The following is a 26,535-nucleotide window of genomic DNA, read 5'->3' as shown; positions in this document are numbered from 1 at the left end:
TCGCTCGCTCGCACGCACGCACGCCCCGCCCAGCGCCTTTCCCCCCCTCCCCCCCCTCCCCCGCGCATGCCCAGTGAGCAGACCCAGGAAGCGTCGGCCTCGCAACGCCGGGCGAAGAGGTTGGGCTTTCCTGTCCCAACGCCCTGGCGCCCCTTCCGGTGCCTATGATGAACGGTCATTCCCGCCTCGTATTATATTCAGAATAGAGCGGGAAGGTACCTTGGAGGTCTTCTAGTCCAGCCCCCTGCTCAAACAGGAGACCCTGTGCCGTTCCAGACAAGGGGCTGTCCGGTCTCTTCTTAAAACCTCCAGTGATGAAGGAAACCCACAACCTCTGGAGGCAAGTCGTTCCACTGGTTAATTGTTAATTGTTCTCACTGTCAGGAAGTTTCTCCTGCCAGGAAGTTTTTGGTTGCTTCTCTCCTTGATTAGTTTCCATCCATTGTTTCTTGTCTTGTCTTCTGGTGCTCTGGAGAATAGGTTGACACCCCCCTCCTCTTTGTGGCAGCCCCTCAGATACTGGAATGCTGCTATTATATCCTCTCTGTATAGAATTCTTTATATAATTCTTTATTGGCCAAGTGTGGTTGGACACACAAGCACCCGGAGGCTCCAACTGGTCCCGAACGTAGCCGCACGGGTGATTATGGGCGCAGCTCGTTACGCCCATGTAACACCTCTCCTACGCGAGCTGCACTGACTCCCGGTGGTCTTCCGGGTGCGATTCAAGGTGTTAGTTATCACCTTTAAAGCGCTCCATGGCTTAGGACCTGGGTACCTACGAGACCGTCTTTTGCCACCAATAGCCTCCCTCCGACCAGTTCGTTCTCACAGGGAGGGACTACTCAGGGTACCGTCAGTCAAATTATGTCGACTGGCGACTCCCAGGGGGAGGGCCTTCTCTGTGGGGGCTCCAACCCTTTGGAATGAACTGCCCCCGGAGATACGGAATATCCCTGATCTCCGTGCTTTCTGCCGTGCCCTCAAGACCCTGATGTTCCAACAGGCAGGGCTAAACATACAAACGTGAATGATTTTTTAAATATTATCTAATTCTAGGTTTTATTTAATTGACCAAACTAAGTAATAATTTTAATTAGCAATTTTATGATGTTTGTGTGTCTATATTTTTCTTGACTGTACACCTCCTTGAGTCCTACGGGAGAAAGGCGGTATAGAAATTAAATAAATAAATAAATAAATAAATAAATAAATAAATAAATAAATAAATTTGTCTTCGGTGCATATGCTCTCAGTTTACATAAAAGAAAAAAATACATTCATCAAGAATCATAAGATACAACACTTAGTGATAGCCATAGGTTACTAAATAAACAATCAAATCATACTAGGAAACAAATAAAACAATATAAATAGTAGAGATACAAGCAACAAGGTTATATTCACAAGTGGGAGGAGATAGGTAATAGGAAGGATGAGAAGAATAATAGTAATACAGTCTTAGTAAATAATTTGACAGTGTTGTGGGAATTAGTTGTTTAGCAGAGTGATGGCATTCGGGGAAAAAACTGTCTTTGTGTCTAGTTGTTCTGGTGTGCATTGCCCTATAACGTCGTTTTGAGGGTAGAAGTTGAAACAATTTATGTCCAGGATGCAAGGGGTAAAGTTATTCAGTTCCTGCAACTGTTCATGTTTTAGTCTCCAGGTTTTTAATCATCTTAGTTGCTCTTCTCTGTCCTTTTTCCAAAGTCTCAACATCTTTTTTGGAATGTGGTGATGAAACTGGATGCAATATGCCAAGGTGTAGCTTTACAAGGTCTTTATAAAGCGGTACTAATACTTCACGTGATGTTGATTCTGTGTCTCTGTTTATACAACCAAGGATTTATTAGTTTTTTTGGCTGCTGCCGCACACAGCTGGCTCATGTTTAAGTGATTGTCCACTAGGACTCCAAGGTCCCTCTCACAGGTATTGTTTTTGAGCCAGGTTTCACCTAATCTGTACTTATACCTTTGATTTTTCCTGCCTAAGTGTAAAATCTTGCTTTTTTCCACATTAAATTTCACTTTGTTGGATAGAGCTGTGCTGGATGCCAGTTTGCTTCCAGGTGCAATTCAGAGTGTCAGTTATCACCTTTATAGCCCTGTATAGCATGGATCCAGGTTACTTCAGGAACCGTCCCAACCCATGGGACTTGGCCTACCCCACCCTCACCGGCAGAGGCATGCTGTGGGCCCCATTGGCCAGGGTCCAGGAAAAGACCTTCACTGCCATGGCTCCCATCCTCTGGAACAGCTTGCCTCCCTGAGGTGAGATCTGCTGCCACCCTTCTGACTTTCCGTAAGGGCCTGAAGACTGGCTCTGCCAGATGGCTTGGGGACCCAACGGGTGGGGTAGGGTATCATGCTGGAGGTGGTTAATGGACCAATAGAAGATCCCCTTCACCCGTCCGTGTTTCCTGCTCCCTCCCTCCCTATATTTTAATTCTAACTACTTTAGATTGTAATTCTATTTTTATTGTTTATCTCAAGATGTTATGCTTTTAATGTTGTAAACCACCCAGTTACTTCAAAATGAGAACGGCAGCAAATAATTTAATAATAAATAAATGAATAGTAGAAGTAAAAAATGAACACATAATATTGTGGGATTTCTGAATACAGACCAATAAAGTTTTAGCTCACAACAGAGACAACTGTGTTTGAAACGAAGAAAGTGTGAATGATTGGTGGGCACTACCACGGGATAGTAGAATAGAAGACAAAGAATTGGGGAAGATCACAAAGTATCAAGATCTGAAAATAGAAATTGAAAGATTATAGCATCAACCGGCGTGGTGGTCCCAGTGGTTATCAGTACACTGGGTGTCAGACCAAAAATGGACAGCACATAGAAAACCTGCGCATTGACCAAATTTCCACCAGTCAGTTGCAAAAGGCCACCCTACTTGGAGCCACACATGGACTACGCCGATACATTACACCATCCCAGGTTCTCAGGCAGAGTCTGATGCATATTAACGGCAACATCACAGCTAAAGAATTGGCAGCTGGGACTTGGGGTTCTTGCCAACAAAAGATAATATGATGATTCTGGGAGGGGAGCAGGCAACTGGCCATAGTTACTTGCGCAGGCCTCTTCCACTTGCTTTGGCCAGTTACATCCTGAGGTTCAAATCCCCAGATGAGCAGCTCATGGCAGTGAAAAGGAGCAGAAGGGAGGCCCTCTCCTCAAATGCAACGCTGGGCAACCGATGGGGATTTACTTGGCTGTAAGCCTCCTGCAGTCGCCTCTTGGAGAGATGGGCAGCATACAAATGCAGTAAACCAAATGAAGGGGAAGCTGTGGCCCCTTCCTTTCACTGAATGCTGGGTGCTGTACAGTCCACACGACCTTTCAGCCCTCTGGAAACAGGTTGAAAGGGGAAGAGCCAGAAGGTCGTGGCTGGATGGAAAGATCTGCTCTGGGCACCCAGAGAAAACAAGGACCATGTACATGGGGGGAGGGAGAGGGAAGGCTGTTGGTATGAACCAGTCTTAGGTTTGGCTCGACTCATGCCTTTCATCCCCTGACAGCGCTCTCCCTAAGGCTGTCTATTCAGAGGAGCAACTGCCCACCTGTTCCAGAGAAAGAAGAGAGGGCTGGCACTTCTCAAGCCCAGGTAGTTGCTTCAGAAACTACAAGAAGCTCTAAAGACTGACGAGTGGTTTCGAACCCACTCGAATGAATGTACACTCCGTGATGGACTAGCTTGGATTGGGGCCAAATTGTATGTTCCGGCCATTTTAAGAGTAGCGGTGTTGCAGCAAGCTCATGACGCCAAGACGGCGGGACACTTTGGATTTGTTAAAACTCTACATCTCGTTAAAAGATGATTCTGGTGGCCTGCACTCAAAAAGGACATAGAGGCATATGTAGCTAGCTGTCCGGTGTGTGCCTCAGCTAAGAGACCTCCGGGGAAGCCCCCTGGTTTACTTCAGAGTGTGGCAAGGCCAAATGCTCCTTGGAAAGAGATATCCATGGATTTTATTGTAGACCTGCCAGAGAGTGGGGGGGTGCACAGTCATTTGGACAGTAACAGATTTGTTTTCCAAACAAGTGCATTTCATCCCGTGTTCTAAAATCCCTTCAGCTAAAACCCTTGCAAAATTGTTTATTCAACATGTTTTATTGATTACATGGGGCTCCAAAACGTATAATCTCAGACGGGTGTGCAATTTACCTCCAACTTTTGGAAGGAGTTTTTAGGGTTAATAGGCTCCGCCCAGGGGTTAACCTCCGCCCACCACCCCCAGACAAATGGGACTTGTGAGAGAACCAATGCCGTGTTAGAACAGTACCTAAGATATTACATAAATTACCAGCAAGATAACTGGGTGGACTTATTGCCATTTGCGGAGGTGGCATATAATAACTCCATACATAGCAGCACCGGTTTCACTCCATTTAAGGTGGCCTCTGGCCAAGAGTTTGTGCCAATCCCAGAACTACCACAGGATAACCCACAGAACCCCTCTTTAATTGAGTGGATCAAACAATTACGGGGTACTTGGGCAGTAACTCGAAAAGCTTTAGATGACGCACACCGAGCACATAAAGCCCAAGCTGACCAAAAGAGGTGTCTGGCACACATTTACAAAGTGGGTGATATGGTTTATCTTTCCACCAAATATTTACAGACCTCCCAGAAATCAAAAAAGCTCGGACCAAAGTATGTGGGGCCTTTCCCAATCACTAGACTCATCAACCCAGTCACAGTTGAATTGGAATTGCCAAAAAATTTGAGATGAATCCATCCTGTGTTCCATTTTAGTTTACTAAAACCGGAACATTCGTCCCCTTTGCGGCCGAACCAGGACTCTCCTCCGGTCCCCATACTGATAGAAGGGGAACAACATTTTGAAATTAAGGAAATCCTGAATTCTAGGAAGCATCACGGTAAAGTGCAGTATTTGATGGCTTGGAAGCATTTCCCATTATCTCAAGCTGAATGGGTGAATAAACGTGATGTCCGGGCACCAAAGAAAGTTCAGTTGTTTCACACCAAATATCCTGATAAACCCTAATTTCTGTGTTGTTTTCTCTTTCCCTATTTAGGACTAACATCTCTTCTGCAGAGGGGCCGAATGTCAGCCTCTGCCTTTTCTGCTTTGGCTGCCATAGTAACGGGAGGGGGGAAGAGCAGGTAGCATGGGGGGGGGAAGCGTGCTGGAGGAGGAAAACGAAACCGATAGTTAAGCCATTGGACTGTATAATTGAAGCTGCCGTCGGGCCAACGGTCGTGGCATTCCTGATTGATAATGCTGGCAGACGTGTGCTTCCACCTGATCCCTGGGAGACCTTTGGATTGGATGATATACGGTGGATAGTGGGAGGGGATGCTTTCTATATGCACTTTTCGCACGTATTGCCTTAGATTCTGCTTTCCTATGGTTGCGTTCACTTCATCTCTAGTAAAAGTACCTTTCTCTATAAACAATGGAGTTTGGGTCATTCTTTCCTGGACTTTGAAGGAAGCACACCTGACACCAGGGATATATTAGCTGGGCCTTCTCCCTGCCATGGCCTGATGCCTTCCCCCAGCGAGAGAGGGGAAGGGAGTTCACAAGAGGGCCCCAATCACACCAGATGCCTAAAGATGCCTCCTCTGCTTCCTGGAGGAGATTGGTACAGGGCCATTTCTCAACAATGGCCTGGAGGACACCGAGGTGAGCCATACCCTCACAGCCTCCCCATGGGAAAACCAAAGGCAGCCCTATTGAAGGTAGGTTAGGTGGAGCTGGATGGATTGATTCCACCCCTGAAAGGTTCGGGGTGGCAAAAAGTTTGCTGGATTCTAGTGAGACACTTCAGCATGCAGGAATATCTCGTGTGTCAAAACCAGAGAACACCAACTCTGGTTTTCAAGACTTGGATAGTTTTAGTGGCTGGTCCAAGGACCCTCACAAGCCCTCTTTCCAATGCCCAGCAGGCCATTAACAACAAAGAGATCAGGACCCCACCCCGGAGATCAGACAGTGAAACAGCGGCAGCTGGCGGAACCCGCTCGCACCCAGCTCCACAAATTACACAGGTACACACCACCCTCACTGCTCAGCTTGCTTTAATATCTGCACTGGAAAGGGAGGCACTGAACCAACTGCACAGGGAATGGCATCAGCCTGGGCTGCAGGAAGCCATCCTTCCTCCCAGAGCTATGGATGGGGGCAGGGGGCAGGCGCAGCTCAGTCCCTCAGAGATTGTTCAGTTCAAGAAGAGTTTGGTCCAGGACCTGGTGGATGCCGACGTTCTCCTCTTTGGCACTGGCCAGGTTTTCTGCAAACACAAGGCAAACGACGGACACACGCATCCAGACGCAGGCGCACAGAGCCAGATTGAGAGCCATCCAAGTGAGAGGAAGAAAGGAAGGCACACGCACAGACACACACATACACCCAAGGGGCATGTCAGTCTCATGTCTTCCGAAGAAGAGCAGCAGCTACAAGGATGCCAGGCTACTTAGAAGGGGCTGCCCGAGATGCTAGCGGGCAGCCTTCTCCCCCCTGGTTGCTAAGAGAAGGCCAGGCCAAGCCCACAACACCAACCAGGTGCACCATAGCTGGCTGAGGGTGCTAAGACAGTGAGATGGCAGCAACTACTCAGAGAAGGTAGAAAAATGGAGGGGCCACCACTAACCAGGACTGTGCCCCACCCCGAGTTCTCCAGCCCAGATAGATGCTCCCTCCAGATGCTGCCCCCAGCGGCAATGATGTGTGGAGTTCATCCTCTCCCCACTAGGAACAAACCATTCCTGGGCACACACACACCCCTCCAAGCATCTGCTGCCAGGCTGGTGGAGAGCAAAGGCTTTCCCTCTTTCCTGGATGCAGCCTGGGCATGAGCCCTTAACCCTCCCACAGGGACACACAGCACTAGCTGCAAAGTGTTGCTACAGCCCCGTCCACCCCTGAGAGCAGGAGGGATCCTCCCAGGATGCTAACTCAGTTGTGGAGGCCGTTGAGGACCAGCCGGAGTTCTCTAGCAAGGAGACGGTTTTTCTCTGCCTCCTGCTGGAAGCGTGCTAGAGAAGAGGCCGAGGCGTCGGTGGTGGCGAGAAAAAGAGAAGGAAGGAAGGAAGGAAGGAAGACACAGCCGTCAGTGCAGAGGAAAACAGAAACCAGGGAGGCCAGGTGCCCGATTCACACCCCCTCCCCGAAGCCTCTCCCAGACCCCCAGAGAAGGCTGCTGCTCTCCTGAGACAGCCAGTGAACTAATACCCACCCACCCCCAATTTCCACCTTGCTCCCCTCGAACAAGTGCAGGCATGGAAGCAGGAAACATCCGCTTGGGGAGGCAGGCCTGGGAGCCCCTTCTAAACGCAGGTGCTGCTGCGGGGTGCCAGGGTGTCATTCTGGAAACAACACTGACTGATTCTCATTGCTGCACCCATGGGAGGGAGGGCAGCTCGGCTCCCACTTTTGGTGCACTGGCAGACAGCTGAGCCTGGGACGCCTGGAGCTGCTCCCCATGCCTTGCCTGGACCTCATCTGGGTCCTCACCCACCACCCTGGGAACCCCAAGCCAGAGAAACATGAGACTAGCTCCTGGCGAGGAAACTTGGCTCCATTACTCCCCCAACCTATGCTTGACCCAAAAGGGCGAGGGGGGCAGCAGGCCCGATGCTCATGAGGCTTGATGGGCACAACCAAAGGGTTTAAATGAAGAGACAGAAATGGAGAGAGGAGGAGGAGAGCTTGAGAGATGTTTATTGAAACGAAGAAGATGAGAACAGAACATGGAAGGCACCATGGAAGACAGGTAAGGGGGAGGGACAAGCAGAGCCAGGAGGGTCCGGCAGGGGCCTGGGGTCTGTTGCCTTCCCGTCCTACCCAGGCAGGGGCCTCTCCCTGGCCCACCGAATCTCCCACCCTACATAAGGCAGACTGCTTTCTTAACACAGCCAGCCCCCAAGAGTGCAGCCCTAAGGCACTTGTGCACAGAAAACCCCCACTCCCTCCATGGAAACCCCCACCCCCACCCCATCACCCCACCCTCCCCCAGGGTGGAGAAGTATGGGGAAGGGGAGAGAGCTGACAAGGCATCTGCAGAAGGAGGGGGTGCCAAGGGGTGGCAGGACAGGGCAGTGCGGCCGTGCTGGGGCTCAGAGGGAGGTGATGTCATTCAGCGCATTGTCCAGCTCCTCACTGATGGCCTTGTACTTCATCTTCTGGGCATAGACCTCGTCTGCAGCCAGCGTGCAGGGAGGGTGGACGTAAGGCAGGGGGTGAGAGACAGCCAGGCAGTGGTGAGGGAGGAGGAGGAGGGAGAAAAGAGTGAAAGTGAGAGGAAGGAAGAGGGGAAGGGGGGACTCTTGCGCAGAGGCACTGATATCTCACTATAGCCCCCCACTCATCGACCCCCAAGCCAAGCGCTAAGGGAGCAGAAGGGGGACTTACCTTCTAAATCATCAATGGTTTTCTCCAACTTTGCCACAGACCTCTCAGCAAACTCCGCCCGAGTCTCAGCCTGTGGGGGAAGAGGAAAGGGGCAGGGGGAAGTTTACAGAAAGCCAGAAATCAAGGAGCTGTCCAGAAGCCACACTGAGCTGCTGGAGAATGTGGTACTCTTGACTCCCCATTCGGGACCCCCAAAGTAGGCCATGATCCCTCCTCTGGCTCGCTGCCTTAGAAGCGTGAGGAAAGTCCTCAGGGATGACTCTCACCCTGCTCATCACTTCTTTACCCTCCTATCATCGGGAAGGAGATATAGAAGTATAGCCAGCCATACAAACAGGCTGAAGAACAGTTTTTATCCATGGGCTGTCAGACTCCTGAATGAGAAATAACATCATAACTATGTAGTATGATGGACTGCAGGCCCAGCGCAATGTGTAACATCTTTATTTTTATTTATTTTTTATTTTATTTCAAATTTATATACCGCACCTTCTCCCGAGGGACTCAGGGCGGTGTACAGCCAGCTTAAAACATACAATACAAACATTAAAAACAATTAATGTTCACACTGGTGCAATAGGACTGGGTGTTTTATTAATATGATTTATTGGGTTAGGGATTTTCTGTCTTCATTGTGAGTTGTGTTGTGTTGTGGGGGGTGCACTGAGGGAGCTCAACCAATCTCATTGCACATATGTTGTGCATGACAATAAAGATTTGAATTTGAATTTTAGCTGCACCCTGTCCTACCTGCTCCCTGCTGCCCTTCACATCTGAGCAGGATGAGTCTAAAGAGAATAAGGGCAGGGACAGCGGTGGTTCTGCCAGACCGCCCAGACACAGCGGTCTGGCCATGCCAGGTGAGGGCAGAGATGTCCATCACCCCTAGGAAAACGTCCGCTGCCTCCCGCTTGCCTTTCCATCCTCTCGCTCTGGGTAAAGAAGCAGCAGGGCCTGGGGCAGCCTTCTGGACTTCCCGAACAGGCCTGGGCCAGGGGAAGTGGGAAGCCAGGTGTTCAGCAGAGGGGATGGAGCTCCCCCCCAGCCCTGAGCAGGGAGGAGCTCTGGCACCTCTGTGGCGTAAACTGCCTAGAGCCTGGGAAGGAAAGAAAGAAGGAAGGGCAGCAGCTCTGGGTGGTCAGGCCACAAACGGAGACCACAGCAACAGAGGGGACAGGAGCCAGTGTAGGGGGCCTCTGATGAAAGCACCTGTCCCCTCCCCACAAGGGACTTGACAGCTTTCTTGGTGCAGGTTCCCCCTGCAGAGAGAATTTCCGCTCTTTATTTTGCGACTTCTCCATGGCAGTGGATCCAGGAAAGCTCCCTGGTTTACCAAGGAGCTCTGGGAAATGAAGCGCCAGAAGAGACGTCTAGAGCGACGCTGGAGGACCAGTAACTCCGAATCTGACCGAACACTCTTAAGAGCCTTTATTAGGACTTATTTAGTGACGATACGGGCGGCAAAATGTTCGCATTTTTCCGCACTTATTGCACCCGCTGATTTGCACCCAGCCGCCCTATTTAGGGTGACTCGTTCCCTCCTTAATGTAGGGGGAGTGGAGAAGCTCTTGCAGGGTAGAGCTGAGGAGTTTGTGCAGTTTCTGTCAGATAAAGTCGCTCAGATTCGGATGGACCTGGACTCTAATTGGGCAATTCCGACCGAGATAACGGGGGCAGGTCTTAGTCCCATTGTGTGGGATGAATTTGAGCCTGTGACTCCTGAGGAAGTGGACAAGGCTGTAGGAGCGATGAGTTCCTCCACTTGTTTGTTGGACCCGTGTCCCTCCTGGCTGGTTTCGGCCAGCAAGGAGGTGACACGAGGCTGGCTCCAGGCTTTAGTTAACGCGTCCTTGAGGGAAGGGTCCTTCCCCAAACCATTAAAGGAAGCGATTGTAAGGCCCCTCCTCAAGAAGCCTTCCCTGGATCCAGAAGAATTAAAGAACTTTCGTCCAGTCTCCAACCTACCCTTTGTGGGAAAGGTTGTAGAGAAAGTGGTGGCACTTCAGCTCCTACTCTCGGCTTGTCGTTCGGTCATTGGATTGAACGGATTATCTAGACCATTTTCATTCTGGCTTCAGGCCTGGCTACAGCATGGAAACTGCTTTGGTCACGCTGAGGGATGACCTCTGGCGAGCCTGAGATGGTGCTCCTCTATCTTGGTGCTACTTGACCTCTCAGCAGCTTTCGATACTATTGACCATGGTTAGGACGACTAAGGGAGTTGGGAGTGGGAGGCACCGTGTTACGGTGGTTCTCCTATCTCTCTGGTCAGTCACAGTTGGCAGGAGGACAGCAGTCGACCCCTAGACCCCTCGTTTGTGGGGTGCCTCAGGGCTCGGTCCTCTCCCCCCTCCTATTTAACATCTACATGAAACCGCTGGGTGAGATCATCCAACGATACGGGGTGGGGTATCAGCAATATGCTGATGATACCCAGCTGTATATCTCCACCCCGTGTCAGTTCAGTGAAGCGGTGGATGTGATGTGCCGGTGCCTGGAGGCTGTGAGGGTCTGGATGGGAGTCAACAGGCTTAGACTTAACCCAGACAAGACCGAGTGGCTGTGGGTATTGCCTCCTAAAGTCTATGTCAACTGTCCATCCTTGGTTCTGGGGGGGAGAAATTGTCCCCCTCAGAACGGGCTCGCAATTTGGGTGTCCTCCTAGACTCACAGCTAAGATTAGAGCAACATCTGGCAGCTATAGCTAGGGGGACCTTTGCACAGGTTCGCCTGGTGCACCAATTGCAACCCTACTTGGATCAGGAGGCTCTCCTCACAGTCACTCATGCCCTTGTCACCTCACGGTTAGATTATTGCAGCGCGCTCTACATGGGGCTACCCTTGAAGAGTGTTCGGGGACTACAGTTGGTCCAGAATGCAGCTATGCGAGCTGTTGTGGGTGCACCTATATACACCCACATTACACCAATTCTCTGTGAGCTGCACTGGCTCCCTATTGGTCTCCGGGGCACAATTCAAGGTGTTGGTTATTACCTTTAAAGCCCTACATGGCTCAGGGCCAGGCTATCTTTGAGACCGGTAAGATCCACAGAGCTGGTCTCCTCCGGGTCCCGTCAGCTAAACAATGCTGGCTGGCGGACCTGCGGGGGAGGGCCTTCTCTGTGGCTGCCCCAGCTCTCTGGAACCAGTTACCTCCTGAGATCCGGACCACCCCCACCCTATTGGCCTTCCGGAAAGCGATGAAGACCTGGCTTTTCCGGCAGGCTGGGGCCGTTGATCTCGCTGTTGCAATCTTGCGAGATCCGGACATGAATGGTGTGCATGGGTTTTTAATGTTTTTAAAATGTTTTTTATATATTTTTTTAATAATATGTTCATTGTTCGCATTATTTTTGCTGTAAGCCGCCCAGAGTCCCTTGGGAGTTGGGCGGCATAGAAATGTGATAAATTAATGAAATGAAATGAAATGAAATGAAATGAAATGAAATGAAATTATTAAATTAAATTAAAAAATTAAAAATTAAAAATTAAATTAATTAAATTAAATTAAATAATTAAATTAAATTAAATTAAATTAAATTAAATTAAATTAAATTAAATTAAATAATTAAATTAAATTAAATTAAATTAAATTAAATTATTAAATTAAATTAAATTAAATTAAATTAAATTAAATTAAATTAAATTAAATTAAATTAAATTAAATTAAATTAAATTAAATTAATTAAATTAAATTAAATTATTGAGCTTCCTCTTTTCTGGGCTGCTGCTGGGGGGCTGGGGGGGTGCATGTCAGCAGCCTGTCCCTCCCTGCCTGCCTGCCAAGGCCGGGCACTGAGCACCCCCTGCAGACCCTTCAGAGCCAGATCCTCCATCTGTTCCCCACCCCACACATATGGAGTGCCTCTCCCAGGAGAAGCAGTGTCTCCCCTCACCTCTTTCAGCTTGTCTGTCAGCAGCTTTATTTCCTCCTCGTATTTATCCTCCTTGGTGGAATACTTGGCAGAGAGGAAAGAGAGAGGAGGGCTAAAATATGAGGTGCAGCAGCCTGCAGCCCCCGCTTCCCCCTTGCTCCCCACACAAAGCCTTTGCACTGCTGGGAGACCCTCTCTCTTACAGCTCCCCCCACCTGCCCCTCCCCCTACCTTGTCAGCTTGAGCCTCCAAAGATTTGAGGTTGTTGGTGACAATTTTCAGTTCCTCCTCAAGGTCCCCGCATTTACTGTGTCCCAGGCAGACAGAGAGAGGCAGAGGCAGGACAGAAGGAAGGAAGGAAGGAAAGGAGGAGAGAGAAAGAGGGGAGGGAGAGCATCAGTAGAGAGAAAAAAGGGGGTTCCCAGGAAGAGGGCCAGAGAGATTCTTCCTGCAGGGCTGGAAACTGAGCTGCACGAAACCAGCTGGAATGGGGGGCTCCAGGAGAACCTTCTTCCCACGTGTCTTCCAAGCCAGCCAGCTTCAGACATGGGAAGTCTGGGGAACAGGCTCCCCTTAAGTGCCTGCCCTTGGGAGATAGATGCCCAGCCTGCCTTTCCATCCACGGGATGAGAAGAGGCTGTTGTGTCACCTTCCCAGTGTGATCCAGGCTGAGATGGCTGCTTCTGTGGGAAGATGCTGCTGTTTAGCCCCCCTCCCCCCCACCACACACACTACACCACCCACCCCCATTGCCTCTGCGTCCTCCAAGGAAAAGCTGGGCCACAAGGGGCACCTACGGTGCTGCTCAGCAGAGCAGGCCATCTGCATGTCCCTTTGCCATCTCCGCCATGGGAGTGCAGCCAGCCCTGAGCCCCCACTGGAACAGGCAGCGTCCAGGAGAGAGGCCAGCCAGAGAAACTCAGCAGTGGGGGCAGAAGAAAGTAGAAAGGCTCAAGACCGAGGACCAGCTGAAAAGCAGGAGAGGAGAGAGAGCGCAGCAAGGGCGTGAAAGAGACGAGGAAGAGGAGGGCAGGAGAGCCCCTACTCAGTACCTCTTCCTCTGCAGCCATCAAGGATTTGAGGGCCTGATCCATAGTACGCAGCTCCTCTTCCAGCTGCCTCACACGGCTGGGGAGGCAACGCAAGGTTTAGCCGGAGGAGAAGGCCAGCATGATCAACACAGCCAGGGCTGCCCACCCCCCGCCCCAACGTATGCCCAGGATGGGCTGCTCAGAACTCAAAATGTGGAGAAGCCATCAAAGGGGCACAAATTATGTTTGTGCCAAGATAGAAGCCACCTGGCACCTCTGAATCCTGTCAGCACCATTTGTCTTGCTCCTTCCTAGAAATGCAGGGTTGGAAGAGGCCTCAGAGATCATCTGAAGTCAGGAGCACAGTTAAGACAAGGACGTTGGCGCCCGTCTTCTTGACAGCAAGATCAGAGAAGGTGGAAGGACCACCATGCAGGGGAGCAGGGGCCATCTCCCCACTTGCACACAAGGGACCCACCCTGCATCCCAGCCCACTCTGGCCCATCAGTTCTCTGCGGAGAAGAGAGGAAAGTAGCGCAGGGGCTGAAGGAGGCTTGGGATGCTTTCTCGAATGGGAGCCGAGAAACGGACCGATTGTGAGAGAGGAAGCTATGTGTTTCTCCCCACAGCAGGGGAAGGGAGGGAGAGGAAAGCTGGCTGATTCCCCCAAAGGATGCCCCCTGCCCATTGGGCTCCCTACACTCCCAACTCCATGGCCAGACAAAGTAGCTGGCAGCTCCTGTGGCTGTACTCACCTCTCGGCCACCTCTGCCCTCTCCTCAGAGCGCTCTAGATCCCCCTCCAGGATCACCAGTTTACGGGCCACCTGGCAAGCAAAGGGCCACATCAAACGGGTGGGCTGGATGCCCCCCCCCCCCGAAAGGCAGCCAGGGCCATGGCTGACATCTCCCATCCCCGGCCCTCAGGGCTCACCTCCTCATACTTGCGATCTGCCTCTTCAGCGATGTGTTTGGCCTCCTTCAGCTGCATCTCCTGCAGTTCCATCTTCTCCTCATCCTTCATGGCTCGATTTTCGATGACCTTCATGCCTCTGGGGGAAACAAGTCCCAGTCAAGAAAGCCCTCCTGCAGCTGCTGACCTGGAGAATTGACCACAACCTCGACACAAGTGTCTGTGCACACGAGCCCATCCTGCCTTGCCCATTAGTTTCTGCTCAGCACCTGGAGTGCCCAACCTTGCACTGTGGCTCCCTGGGCTTTGACTGAAGTCCCCACAGCTCCTGTGTTGCCTTTGACCCCCTCCTCCATCTCATGGAACAGTTCACAAGTTCAGTGCTTCAAAAGCCCTGGGTTCTTAGATATAAGGATTTACTAACAGACAAGGGGGAATTGAGAGGAGAAAAGGAACTAGAAGCACAGGGGATTGAGACAGACTGGTATATGTATATGCAGATACAAACAAGATATGAGAAAGATGCTAAATCACATGGTTTTTATATGGAAAAGACTTGAGTTGGATGGGATACTCACAGGAACGGACGATAATTTAATAAAAAAGTTTTATAAGTTTCTACTTAGTATTGAATTAGGGGAGGAGCATGTAAAAGAGACAATGAAGAAATTGTCTTCATTGGGGAAGAAATTTTGGATATTCAATTGATTTGGAAAAATGGCAACAACTATGGGAAAGGAATTATAAATTAACGATGTCCATTGCATACAAGGAAAATCAATATAAAATGTTTTATAGATGGCATATGCCACCTGAGAAATTAGCAAAAATGTTTCAAGATAAATCAGCCAAATGTTGGAAGTCTCATCAACTTCCAGGATCATATTATCATATGTGGTGGACATGTTCAGAAGCCAAAAACTATTGGGGTAAAATTAAGACATGGTTGGAAGAAAGCTACATTATCGTATTGAATTTAAACCAGAGCTGTTTCTATTGGGCATCCTACCAGAAAAAACGAGCAAGGAAAATGCTTATTTGATAATACATGTAATAACAGCTGCAAGGATTGTTTTTGCACAAAATTGGAAAGCAGAGAAAATATCTTTGGAAGAAGTAATTTTAAAAAATGTAGACTGTGCTGAAATGAACAGATTAACAGACTCAGAATATTTTAAAATTTGGAATTATTTCTATCATTGGTTGGATAAGAGATATAAATGATTAAGTATATAAGTATGTATGTATTAGTGACGAATTGATATTATGGATTGTATAAGGATCAAGATAGAGGAAATAATAACTACACAGAAGAAGAAAGAACTATGGAAGATAACACCGAGATGTCACAGGGAAGAGATAATTGATGTACTAAATGTTGGTCTAAAAAATAAAAAAAAATTTTTTTAAAAAAGCCCTGGGTTCAGGTTCAGGCAACCCAACAAAGTTCTCTGCAGCCAGCTAGACAGGCAGAATGGGGCTGAAGAGCGACTTGGATTATTACACCTGCCTTCTCCTGAAAAACTTCCTTTGCTCGCCTCTTTCGTGAGCCCAACAGCCATTTATGCCAGCGAGACCCGGAAGGCATCAGCAAGTATAACGAGACTCGACGTCTTCCAACAAAGATGCCTCTACTGAACCCTAAAGATTCACTATTTTGACCCTGTTACTAACAAAGAAGTGCTCCAAAGAGTTTCTGCAAGCTACATAACATTGCTGCACACAGGGGACTCCAATTTGCAGGTCATATTTTCTGCATATGGAGAACAACCAAATCCCCAAAATGGCAGTCAGATGGACCCCTCCCAAACGACCATGAGGGCGTCCTCGAAATACATAGCAGAGAATGTTCATGGAAGACTCTCTGTATCAGGTGGGAAGACGCTGAAGCAACCACCCGAAAAATGCTTGGAGGACCCTGGCTGCCCAACACACTTCATAGCACGGGAGGATCTTCTCTTAGAAGCAGATTTCTTGGGCTACACTTATTTTCTTCTAATACCTTCAGTAAAAACAAGGACCTTCCAGCCCTTCCCAGCAGCCCCATGGCTTCATCTGGGTTGATCAGAGGAAGGATCCTCGCTTGCCTCCTAATGAACCTCAGTCCCACCTCTCGCTCTCATCAGCCATCTTCTCTGTCTCCTCCAGTTTCTGCAGCGCGGTGGCCAGGCGCTCCTGTGCTCGGTCCAGCTCCTCTTCCACCAGCTGGATACGGCGGTTCAGAGATGCCACATCTGACTCGGCCTGCAAAGAAATGAGTGCCCTGAGACCAGACCCTCTCCCTCCTTAAAGCTTACACCGACAGCCAGAGTAGTCTCATCACAACTTACACTTCAGAAGATTCACTCCCCACACGTCCAGGTGGGGACCCAATACCACCCTTCATCCAGACTGAGTTGGTCATTCTTCCCACAAATACCAGAACCCCCCTCCACCGAGCCATCCAGTACAAGATCCCCCAAAGGTGATTGATTTCTAGGAGCTGCCTGGCAAGGGTCTTGGCAGGCAACAACAACATCAGAGTAAGCCAGAGAAGCACATTTTCTGCCCTCCTCAGAGAAACTTCCAGGATTAAACCTAGACCCACACCCAGAAGGTCAGCCCTGACCCCGAGTACAGCCCTCCAGCCTCAGATTGTGCTGAGGAACTCTATTCCTGGCCCTGCTTTGCAAGCCCCAAGCACACCAAACGCGCTCCTGTAGGCCTCTGGGAAGATGACCTTGATGGAGCAATAAGGGGTGGAAGAGCCTTCGGGCCCCAGCAGACCAGTAATATTCAGAAGAGGCTCCGGCAGATGCCTCCCTAATTCACAGGAAGAGGAAGGAGGCACCCCTCAATCTGGCCTGCAAGATTCTATTATTATAGCCAATCTCAATAAAAGCCCTTTTACCCTTCCCGTGGATTTCATAGTCTGAATCTACTTATGGGTCTGACAATGCCCAGCCTACCCTGATGGATCCTGCTTCAACAATACAGGAAATAGACCTCAGTATTTGGAACTTTCCTGTCCTTTATTGACCGACTTAACTGATTTGTAGGTTGCCCTTCTATTAGAATCGATAAAAACATGCAGGAACCCTTTTCTGGAGGATGGCAGAAGGAATGTATTTCAGAAGCAGAGAAAGAGAAGACTGCCGCGAGGCTGTTGACTGCAATGCACACGTGTAGGTGCGCAGGGGGAAGCGCACTAGTAACTTATCACTCCCAGATGATATGCAGCGCCTTATTAGCCCGGAAATCTAATGACCCTGGGATCCAATTTCCCAAACAGTCCCTTTGCCTTTTGTAAATTCCTGCTAACATCAGGGAATGTCCCCCTCCCACAGAATGGGGGTGGCGCCTCCACCCCTCTGAACAGCTGCATGTACCCAGCACCTCAACCGGTCAGCTTTTGCTGACCCACCAACTAAGCTTGGTTAGGGATTTGAGTGTCCCTTTGCAGCTCAGCCCTGAGGGAATGGAAGGGGGAAGGGGCACCTGGTGGGCAGGGAAGGAAGGAGGAAGAGCCGCCCCAAGGGCAGAGTAGTGGATGAGGAGAGGTGGAGTAGGGCAGTGCCCGGCTATATGAGAAAAGAGGGCTGTTTTTGTTGGGCACGTCTGTGATGGGGCATCACTGCCCACCAGGACCTCCCCCCTCCCCCCCACCCCACACAGAAGGCAGCCTCTCCAGGGCTCCCTCTGCAGAGCTGCTGGCTTTCCTCCTACTCAACCCTACCCCTTCTCTCTCATCCTACATCCTGCCTTGGGGCCTGGGAACCTGCTGCTGCCCCATGGGCTTTGTAGCCTCTCCGTACAGCCCCCAGAAGCCAGCAGACACTACATAAAGGAGGAGGAAGAATGTGGGACCTTGGGCGTGGCAGGCCGGAAGACTGCTGGGAACCGGAAGTGACCCATGAACCCACTAAACGAATAAAAATGGAGCCAGGGACCTCGAGTGTTTGGGGCAAGGCAGCCTCACAGCCAACTCCGGCAGCACTGATGGGGAAAAGGAAAAGATCTTCCCTCACCCCCGTTGAGACACTCTGGATGCAGCTGGACTTTATTCTAGAACAGGAGCTCCATGGAGTAGCATGGGGGGTAGGGCTCCCACACACTGCCTGGGACTCCAGGTCCCCTCCCTAACAGGCTGTTCCTGGCAGTCTGACTCAACTCCTGCAAAGGCTGATGGGGAGGGGTAAAGCAGCAGCAAGGGTGGGGAGGAAGCCCTGCTGCTTTCTTTTAGGCAGTGTTGACTAAAGCGGGAGGAATGCCCCCCTTCCCAGAGCAGCATATTCCCCAGAGGAGGAGGACAATGGGAGCTGGGGGGGGGGAGGATTTCCTGTTTATTGCAGCCACAGCCCAATGGAGATGGGCTGCATGCTTAGAGTGGAGGAGGAGTGAGGCAGCCTCCCCACTCCACACATTCCAGGCAAGGGAGGAGCATCCTGCCAGGTCAAACTGCCACTGGCATGGGGGAGGCCCAAGAACTTGCAGGGGCGGGAGCCACTCAGCCATACCTAGGGTCAGAAAAGCAGCCTCTTCCCAGGGCTCTGGAGAGAGCGCTTAGCAGGAAACTGGCGCATGACACAACATGCTGGAGAGGAAGGGGGGGCGCAATCAAACCCCAGGATGAAGCAACCAAGCCTGGGCTGGAGAGGAGCCTCAGAGCGCCCAGGCCACAGGGCAGGAGGATAGGACAAAAGTTCCAAGCAGCCCAGCCCAATTCATGGCTTCACCTTCCAGGGTGTGGTCTTTGCATCCAGAGACTCGGCTCTCCTTTCTGGGCTGCTGACATCTGCCCATGGCATCCAGTGCCCTGAGGTGGCTTTATGGAAGCCTGAGACAATCCCTGCTGAACCATCAAGGCCTGTGGGTCACCTCTGAGGGCAACCTGCCTCAAAACAGCAGAGCCTAGTAGGGAAAGCTTCACTTCCATACCCTGCATGAACAGTTCACACATCTGGGCCCAAGCACAGGCACAGTAAGTCTGGATCAGCCATGGGGGGCAGGGCAATCCCCTTGTTACCCACATGGCATTGCACAGCGAAGGATGCTGAGGGTTCAACAAGATCCAGAAAGCAGTTAACTGAGCAGACAAAACTGAACTAGATGCACCTTCAAAACAGCTCTGAAATCCTTTGCGTAGTGAAGACAGCAGCCCCTCAAGTCCATTCAGCAAAGAAGCCCTCCTGGTGCACAAGATGCTGGATCTCTGGGGGAGGCTGTGCAGATGGACTCCCCCCCCAAACATGACACCTTGCAGGAAGGGGAGATTAAAGGGGGGGGGGTCCTGCCACCCCAGGCCATTTCATTCCTCCATGAGGCATCCTTGGTGGTCTCTGAGCTTGGTTGTATTCTTGAAGATGTTTCATTATCCAAAATAGGTAATATTATCTGTGCTCTAGGTAACCAGGTAGCATCACCAGCACTGATGTGGTTACCTAGTTTGGGTCATGGAACATCTGCAAGAAAACAGCCAAGCTCAGAGACCACCAAGACCCTTCATTTCAATCCTGAACTCCGAATATATATATTATGAGATCTCTCCTAACCCCCCCCCCAAAGTTTCAGCTGACCGGGTAGCAAGCGGAAGCAAGTCCACGCGCAGCCCAGTACTCTCTTGTCGACCCCCCACAGGAAATCAGGAGCAGCCAGACCGCTCCCCGCCCGGGTCTTATCCAGGTGACCGTGGCCTGGCTCAGTGGGAGGCTAGGAGGCTGCTTCTCCCCCATCCAGCAGCAGCCGAGAGCAGCGCGGGCTCCCGAAAGCCAGCTGCTGCGGACGCTGCTCCCTCCGCGCCGCGGGCTTCAGCTCGAGCCACAGAAGAATTTCCATTGCCCCGGAGAAGGGAAGGAGCAGCCGAGCCAGCCAGAAAACAGGAGGCGGCGTACCTGCGCAAGGCAGGGCCCGCTCGCGGGGGAATAGGAGGGCGATCCGAAGAGGAGGGCTCAGCCGGAGCTCCCCCTGGCTCCCGAAAGAGCCGCCTGCTGCTCGGCCTTGAGGCCGGCCGTGGGGCTGAGGCCCCGATGGGCTCTGCACGTGCTTAGGAGAGGAACAAGGTGCAGCCCTAGCTGGGCCCGGCGGGCGTTGCGGGGTCCACACCCGATGCCCATGGGGGCTCGCCGCTCACCCTTTCTCTGGCCTGGCGCTCGGCGTCCACCTCCCGCTGCAGGTGCTCGGCGCGCTCTTCGGCCTCGTCCGCCACTTGCTGCAGCGTCTGGATCTTCTTTTTGACCGCCTCAATGGAGCTGCCCCCGGCCATGGTCACAGAATCGGGGCGGGCGGGCGGGCGGACGGCAGGGGAGGCAGGGAAGGGCCGCTGGACCCGCCGAGGACGCGGACGCGGAGCGAACTGACTGACTGGCCAGCTGGCGGGGTTCTCGGGCCGCGATCTCTTGGCCCTCCTTCCCTCTGCCGCTCGCTCGCTCCTCGCTCGCTCGCTCGCCCGCCCGCCCAGCAGGAAGAAGCACGGAGGGTAGGGAACGAGGCGGCCCTTAGAGCCGCTGTTGCCGCCTCCCCCTCTCCCCGCCCCACCGGCTTTTCCGGCCAGGCCCTGCCTTAAAGAGCCCGCTCAGCCCGGTTGGGGTTGCCGCACCGGGGGCCCCTGCGGGTAGCAGGGCGAAGCTAGAGATGCCTCTAGAGGGCCCCAGCAGGGGAAGTGTGGGAACTCCCCTGGGACTCCCACCACTTGCCCTTCTTTCCAACGAAGTTCAACGCCACCTAGCGGTGTAACTGGAGACTGGCACTACCCACCTCCAGTGTTTCTTCCTTGAACAAACAGGTGTGCCAGACTAGCGCTCTCAAAACAGCCCATTCTCAACTGCCAAAGCCTCCAGATAGCCACACAAGGCACTGAGTAACACATTGCCATCTGTCTTAGAAGAACTGGTAGTACAGTGGTTTAATGCACCCTGTAATTAACACAGCTGCCTGCAATTTCTGCTGGTTCGAATCTCTCCAAGGCTCAAGGTTGACTCAGCCTTCCATCCTTTCTAAGGTAGGTTAAATGAGGATCCAGTTTGTGGGGGCAATAAGCTGACTTTGTATAAATATACAAAAGTATGAAGGCTATTGCTTAACGCATTGTAAGCCGCCCTGAGTCTCCGGAGAAGGGCGGCATATAAATCAAATTAAAAAAAAAAAAAAACTGGCAGACTCTCTAAAGAGGATTTGGGATTTTCTTCAAATATACTTGGACTTGGCAGGTGGGAGTTTTGTATTGACTGATGTCATCAGCTGCCATCTTTCCGTCCTTTTTCAAGCCCAGCTAGCTGAAAGAAAGAGTCTGGCTCTCAGCTGGGGTGGGCAGAGGGAAGGCTCAGGGTTGTCGTGAACCCAGAGATTCTGCTGCCGGAAACCAGGTGGTATAAGTTCATTTAAAATCCTGAAGCAAACCAAGCTGCAATCCTGCTGCAGCACAGTGGCAGGCGGGCAGGCAGAGAATTCGGGCCAGCAGAGATTACCCCAGGAAGTGGCTCTCTCAACCCACAGAAGGCAGCTCTAAGGCACTTTCTCTCTGATGAGGGTTGCAAATAAAGGCATCTCCCATTTGAAACTTCTCTGCTTCTCCAGAGTTACAGGAAATGACTTTTCCCAACCATCCGCTCAGCAAACCTTTGCTACTGGGCAAAGGCAGGAACTCTGGTTTTGGGCCAGCCAAAGGCCAGTTTGGAACATGGCTTCCAAGTGTGTACAGCAATATGAAGAATTAGAAGGAAGAAGCAGTGTGAGGAAGTGTTTCCTGCAGCACGTTGAACTTCCAAGTTAAATCTCACTATTCTTTTTAAAAGAATTCCTTTCTCCACAGCTGGTCCCAAGGAAGGATCTGTGTGGGGACCTCGGCTTCAAACTGGCTGACACTTGATTTGGGATAGCAGCTCTGGGTTTTTTTCTCCCTCCTTTCTATCAGTTGCCTGCACTTCCCCTGCTCCTCTGTCTGGCTGCAGGCTCCCCTCCTGCTCTCTGGTCCTCTCCTTTTCGCAACCTGGCTAAGCCTGCCTGATGTTGCTCTTACCCAAGAAGAGTGGGTGCCAAGAGTCCTCCTGGCATCCTGGCACCATACTAAGCCCAGCCTGTCTTGGACCGGTCTGTTCCCCTCAGCTGCTTCACAGGGCAGCTTGTCCATTCAATTGTCTGTTCAGGGCCGAACAGGAACTCTGTTGAGAGTCACAACCTATGACAGAACTGTGATGCTCTTCCGAGTCTGGCCATCCAGGCTGAGCTGTGGCTGAACTGCTGGCCAGAGGTCAGAGATGCAGCACTTGTGGACAAGTGGACATATTCCACAGATTGGAAAGATGGAAGGACAAACCTGGAAAAGGAGGGATGTCCTTCAAGGCAGCCCCTGGAATGTCATTTCAGTGTACCTTCCTAAAGCACAAAACCGCCCTTGGAGCACAAGTGACCTAGAATAATAGTCCAGCAGCCTAAGGATTTTCGTCTTGGCAGCCATGTCACATGATTGTTTCCAACTCATTTGCAGTCCACCCCATTCCAAAGGGTTTTTTTGCAAGTACAGCTCCAAGTCTGGTATCCCACATCTGGTGGTGGTGGGGTGCATTGGCTAAAATTATGGCATTGTATTTGAAGAAACATGGCACTGGTCTTGTTAAATTCATTCTATTCAGCTCATTTCTCCAACTTCCGAGAATAGTTTTGATTATTTTTTCTGTCCTCTGGGGTATTAGCTATCCTATCAAAACTGAAATGCCTGCAGATTTTATCAACATTCAACTCATTTATGAAAATATTAGAGAAGATTAGATTAGGAGATTAGATTAGGAGAAGATTAGGAGATTAGAGAAGCCAGGGTTAACCCAGGGTGAAATGCTCCTGGTTCGGACCCGATCACCCGATCCGGTAGTGATGGAGGCAGGTGGTTCGGAGAACCGGTAGCAAAAATCCCTGCCCCCCTCCCCCATGCCCAGCTGAGCCATGCAATCATCAGAGGCTTTTTTAAAAGAATTTTTAAAGCATTTTTTCTACAACCTCTTCAGCCGAAAAAATGCTTTTAAAAGTAAAAAAAAAAAGCCACTGATGATCCCAGCTGAGTTACCTGATTGGCAGAGGCTTTTAAAAGAAAAAAAACCTCTGCCGATCAGGCAACTCAGCTGGGATCGTCAGAGCCTTTTGAAAGCATTTTTTCTTCGCTGAAGAGGTTGTAGAAAAAATGGTTTTAAAAGTAAAAAAAAAAAAATGGCCACGCCCACCCAGTCACATTATCCCCACCACCACCAAGCCATGCCCACAGAACCGGTAGTAACAAATTTTAGATTTCACCACTGGGTTAACCTTTGTGGCACCCAAGCAATTTCCCTCCAACCTGATGCAAAAGCTTTGATCACCTTGCTACAAGGATTGTTTTCAAGCCAGCCCTGTAGGTTTTTAATTCTAAGACCATCCAACCAGTTCATTAATCAGCATATCGTAGGGGGTGCAGCTTTGCTGAAATCAACTGGTGTTATGACTATACATTCCCACAATCTATTAAGGAATTTACATGATCAAACACTGAATAAGACTGGCAAGATTTCTCTTGGAAATCCATGGTGGTTTCTGTTGATTATCGCATCAGAATAGATCAGCCTTTTTATGAACTGTTCTGTGGTTTTCCAAGGCATAGATATCAGAAAGCTTCTGTGGTTTATTGTTGCCCCTCCCCCATTTGTTTGAAGGCAGAGATATTTGTGTTTCTCCAGGCCTCTTTGATGCTCTCCTCCACCTGGCTGGTGTTTCTCTTGTCTCAGACTTCATTCCTGCCTTTCAGACCATATCTCAAAATGTCTGTTGGAAAACAGTTGGGGTGGGGTAGGGACAGAAGAGAGTGGACCGAAAGTGTGTTGCTTTCTTCCTTGAGCAGCTGCAGGACTGGCTCTTTTTATTTCGGATATAACTAAAGCCCTTTATATGATCCTCGCTGTCTGAATCAGCTACTAGCTGCACAGGCCGCTGACGGGCCACAACAGCATCTTCTGCTAAACTCTTCCGAGATTTTGCTTTCTTGATTCCAGCAAACAATTCAAGACTGCTTGTCTGTTCTCTTCCTGTGTGACCCGAGTCTCTTTTCATTTGGGTTGCTTGTTTTCAGATCTTTATTACACTTTTTGTGTAATCCCATTGGCTTTTTAAGTGTCTTCTGCTTTTTCTCCTCTCCAGAATTGCTTGCCATTCTGCTTTTCTTTAGGAACTTCTTCACCCATCCTGAGCAGCCTTTCCCATTCAGTTCTTCTGCTGCTGGATTGATTCTTGCTCTGAGTGATAGGTTCACACCATTCTAAGACCTCTAGGGTACAGGTGTCTGCATGTTTACTTTCGGTTCCCTTAAAATCAAACACTCCAGCAGCACCACATGGATCCAGAAAGATGGGCAAAGTGGGTTCTGCACAAGGACGGAAGGAGGACACAGGGGGACCCTGGGGTGCAGTAGGAGGCGATGGGGCCACCATGAAAGAGGGTGCGGCTGGACTTTCCAAGGCATTGCTCCTCCCCCTGTCAGCCCCACCTCCTCCCCCTGGCTCAGGGAATCACCAAATATGAGCAAAGGCGAGAGGGAGAGAAGGCAGGCCAGAGGAGGGCGGCAGTGCTCATCTTTCTTTCAGCTTCTGCTGAATTCCCTGGCCCCAGGAAGTGTGGGGATTCTAGTCTAAGGGGATGGGGGGAGAGGAGTCTTGAGGGCGCTTTGGGTGCTCATGGGTTGGGGGCAAGGGGGAAGCAGTTCCCTGATGCTGGGGATGCCTTGGGATGAGAAGCTCCAGTTGCTCCATGCAGGGAAAGGGCTCCTCTCTGAGCCAGGTCCCAGTGCCAGAGAGGCAGGCATGGTTTCCAGGCAGGTCTTGATAACTGGAAGGAGGGATCCCTTTGCCCATCTCAGCAGCCGAGCCTGGCTCCTCCAGTGGGCACCAGCTTGGAAGAGCCTGCGCATTGAAGGGCCGAGGTGGCCCCACGAAGAAGCTGCCTTCCTCTTCCTCGTCTCTTGATGGGTCGCCTGTTGCTTTCCCTTCGGGCAAGGCCAACCTTCCCAGTCGTGGGTCCTGTTCGCAGCTGGGGTATTTGACTGCCGGGATGTGCGCTGGCTGTCCTCCAAGTGGTGGCTACGTTTTAGCGGCTCCTTGAGTTTCCCGGATTGGTTTCCACCCAGACATGGGGCCGGCTTGGAAAGGAGCGTTTATTTATAGGGTCCCGAGTGCCTTCGCGAAGGCTGGATGTTAACATTACCCGCGACCGGCCTGCGACCACCTGCGCTGCCTTCTCAGCAGGGGTCAAAGCCGGTCTGCCCGGAATAGCGAAGGGAACTCAGAAATTGTCAGATTTTCGGGCGGCTGGCGCGGCGCCCGCCGATGCTTCTCTTAAACTCCGGTCACTTCTATGCACTCTGCGCGGAACACGCTGCGAGGCCCCTCCCCGGCGCCGCAGGCAGCAGCTGCTCGAGGCTTAAAGCGCTCGGAATACCTGCAGGGGCGTCGCGTCTATCTGCCGCTGCTCATCAGTGCGCCCCGGCCAACCCCGCCCCACAGGCTCGACCCTTACCCCGAAAGCACTCTCCCACGGATCTTGGACACCGCCCCACCGCCCCACCGCCCTTCGCTCGACTCACGTCGGCCGCCTTCTTCTCGGCCATCTCCAGCTTCTCCTGGGCTTCTTTGACCGCTTCGGAGTATTTCTCCACTTCATCCTCGGTTCCCTTCAGCTTTTTCTCCAGGCCCTGCTTCTCTTCCTCCAGCTATGGGGTGGGTGCCGGGGGAAGAAAGAAAAAGGCGGCAGGGAGTCAGGAGATGCTGTGCCTGGGACACTGCTGCCCACCAGCGAAGCTTAACAGGGTGGGAGCTGGGGAGAGGCGGGCCCGACCTGAACTCAGAGCCACGGAGTGTCCCCCTGGACTCTCGCCACCTTAGGAGACGGGGGAGGGAGACCAAGGGCGTCCCTCGCCTTTCCGAAGGGCACCCAGGGTCCCCCAGCCCAGGGCCCCGGAGGGGAGGTATGTTAATGGGGCTTGGCGAGCCGGGGGGCCCGGGTCAGAGACTGCAGATGGGTCCGGCTTCTCCGGGACAGTCGGGTCGCGGGCGATTCACCTGCTTGCACCGGTCTTCCGCCTGCTTCTTGTCGCCCTCCGCCTGCTCGGCTCGATCTATCGCGTTCTCCTTGTCCAACTTCAGCATCTGCATCTTTTTCTTGATGGCTTCCATGGTGGCGGCGGCTGGGAGACCGACGAAACGGACGGCTGGAGAAAGAGGAGAAGACGGGCGGCGGAGACGAGAGAGCCGAGTGGAGCCGGGAGCGGCGGGTGCTGGCTGGACGCCCCGGACCTCTGGCGCTGCCTAAAAGCTGGGGAGGGGCCGGTCCCT

At 51.4% G+C, this 26,535-nt stretch overlaps 1 protein-coding gene across 4 annotated transcripts; it reads right to left on the bottom strand.

The window, feature by feature from the left end:
* Window positions 1-6,048: 6,048 nt before the first annotated feature.
* TPM2 (tropomyosin 2) lies at window positions 6,049-26,495 on the bottom strand. Of its 4 annotated transcripts, none has more exons than XM_070939019.1 (9): window positions 26,263-26,495; window positions 25,788-25,913; window positions 16,326-16,459; window positions 14,237-14,354; window positions 14,059-14,129; window positions 13,325-13,400; window positions 12,294-12,356; window positions 8,398-8,467; window positions 6,049-6,277 (listed from the first exon to the last, which is right to left on the bottom strand). In XM_070939019.1, exons 1-9 carry the CDS (start codon window positions 26,374-26,376, stop codon window positions 6,195-6,197), a joined length of 855 nt encoding a protein of 284 aa, XP_070795120.1. In that variant the 5' UTR covers window positions 26,377-26,495; the 3' UTR covers window positions 6,049-6,194. The 4 variants fall into 4 exon arrangements, with proteins under 4 accessions (XP_070795120.1, XP_070795117.1, XP_070795118.1 ...); XM_070939016.1 differs by lacking the exon at window positions 13,325-13,400 and adding an exon at window positions 12,504-12,579 and having other exon boundaries at window positions 26,263-26,494; XM_070939017.1 differs by lacking the exon at window positions 6,049-6,277 and adding an exon at window positions 7,687-8,185 and having other exon boundaries at window positions 26,263-26,494.
* Between the last annotated feature and the right edge of the window lie 40 nt (window positions 26,496-26,535).

This window comes from Pituophis catenifer, unplaced genomic scaffold (assembly GCF_029215685.1).
Source record: "Pituophis catenifer annectens isolate HBS135680 unplaced genomic scaffold, rPitCat1.0.hap2 SCAF_2, whole genome shotgun sequence".
Classification (NCBI taxonomy): Eukaryota; Metazoa; Chordata; class Lepidosauria; order Squamata; family Colubridae; genus Pituophis; species Pituophis catenifer.
This window is presented reverse-complemented; position numbering and strand designations above follow the sequence as displayed.

Coding starts and splice junctions, on each gene's coding strand:
- TPM2 (XM_070939019.1), bottom strand. CDS start 26,376: ATGGAAGCCATCAAGAAAAAGATGCAGATGCTGAAGTTGGACAAGGAG. Junction 13,401..14,058: donor AGGGCAGAGGTGGCCGAGAG/GTGAGTACAGCC, acceptor TTGCCTCCCCAG/CCGTGTGAGGCAGCTGGAAG. Junction 6,278..8,397: donor AACCATTGATGATTTAGAAG/GTAAGTCCCCCT, acceptor TTGTGTTTGCAG/AAAACCTGGCCAGTGCCAAA.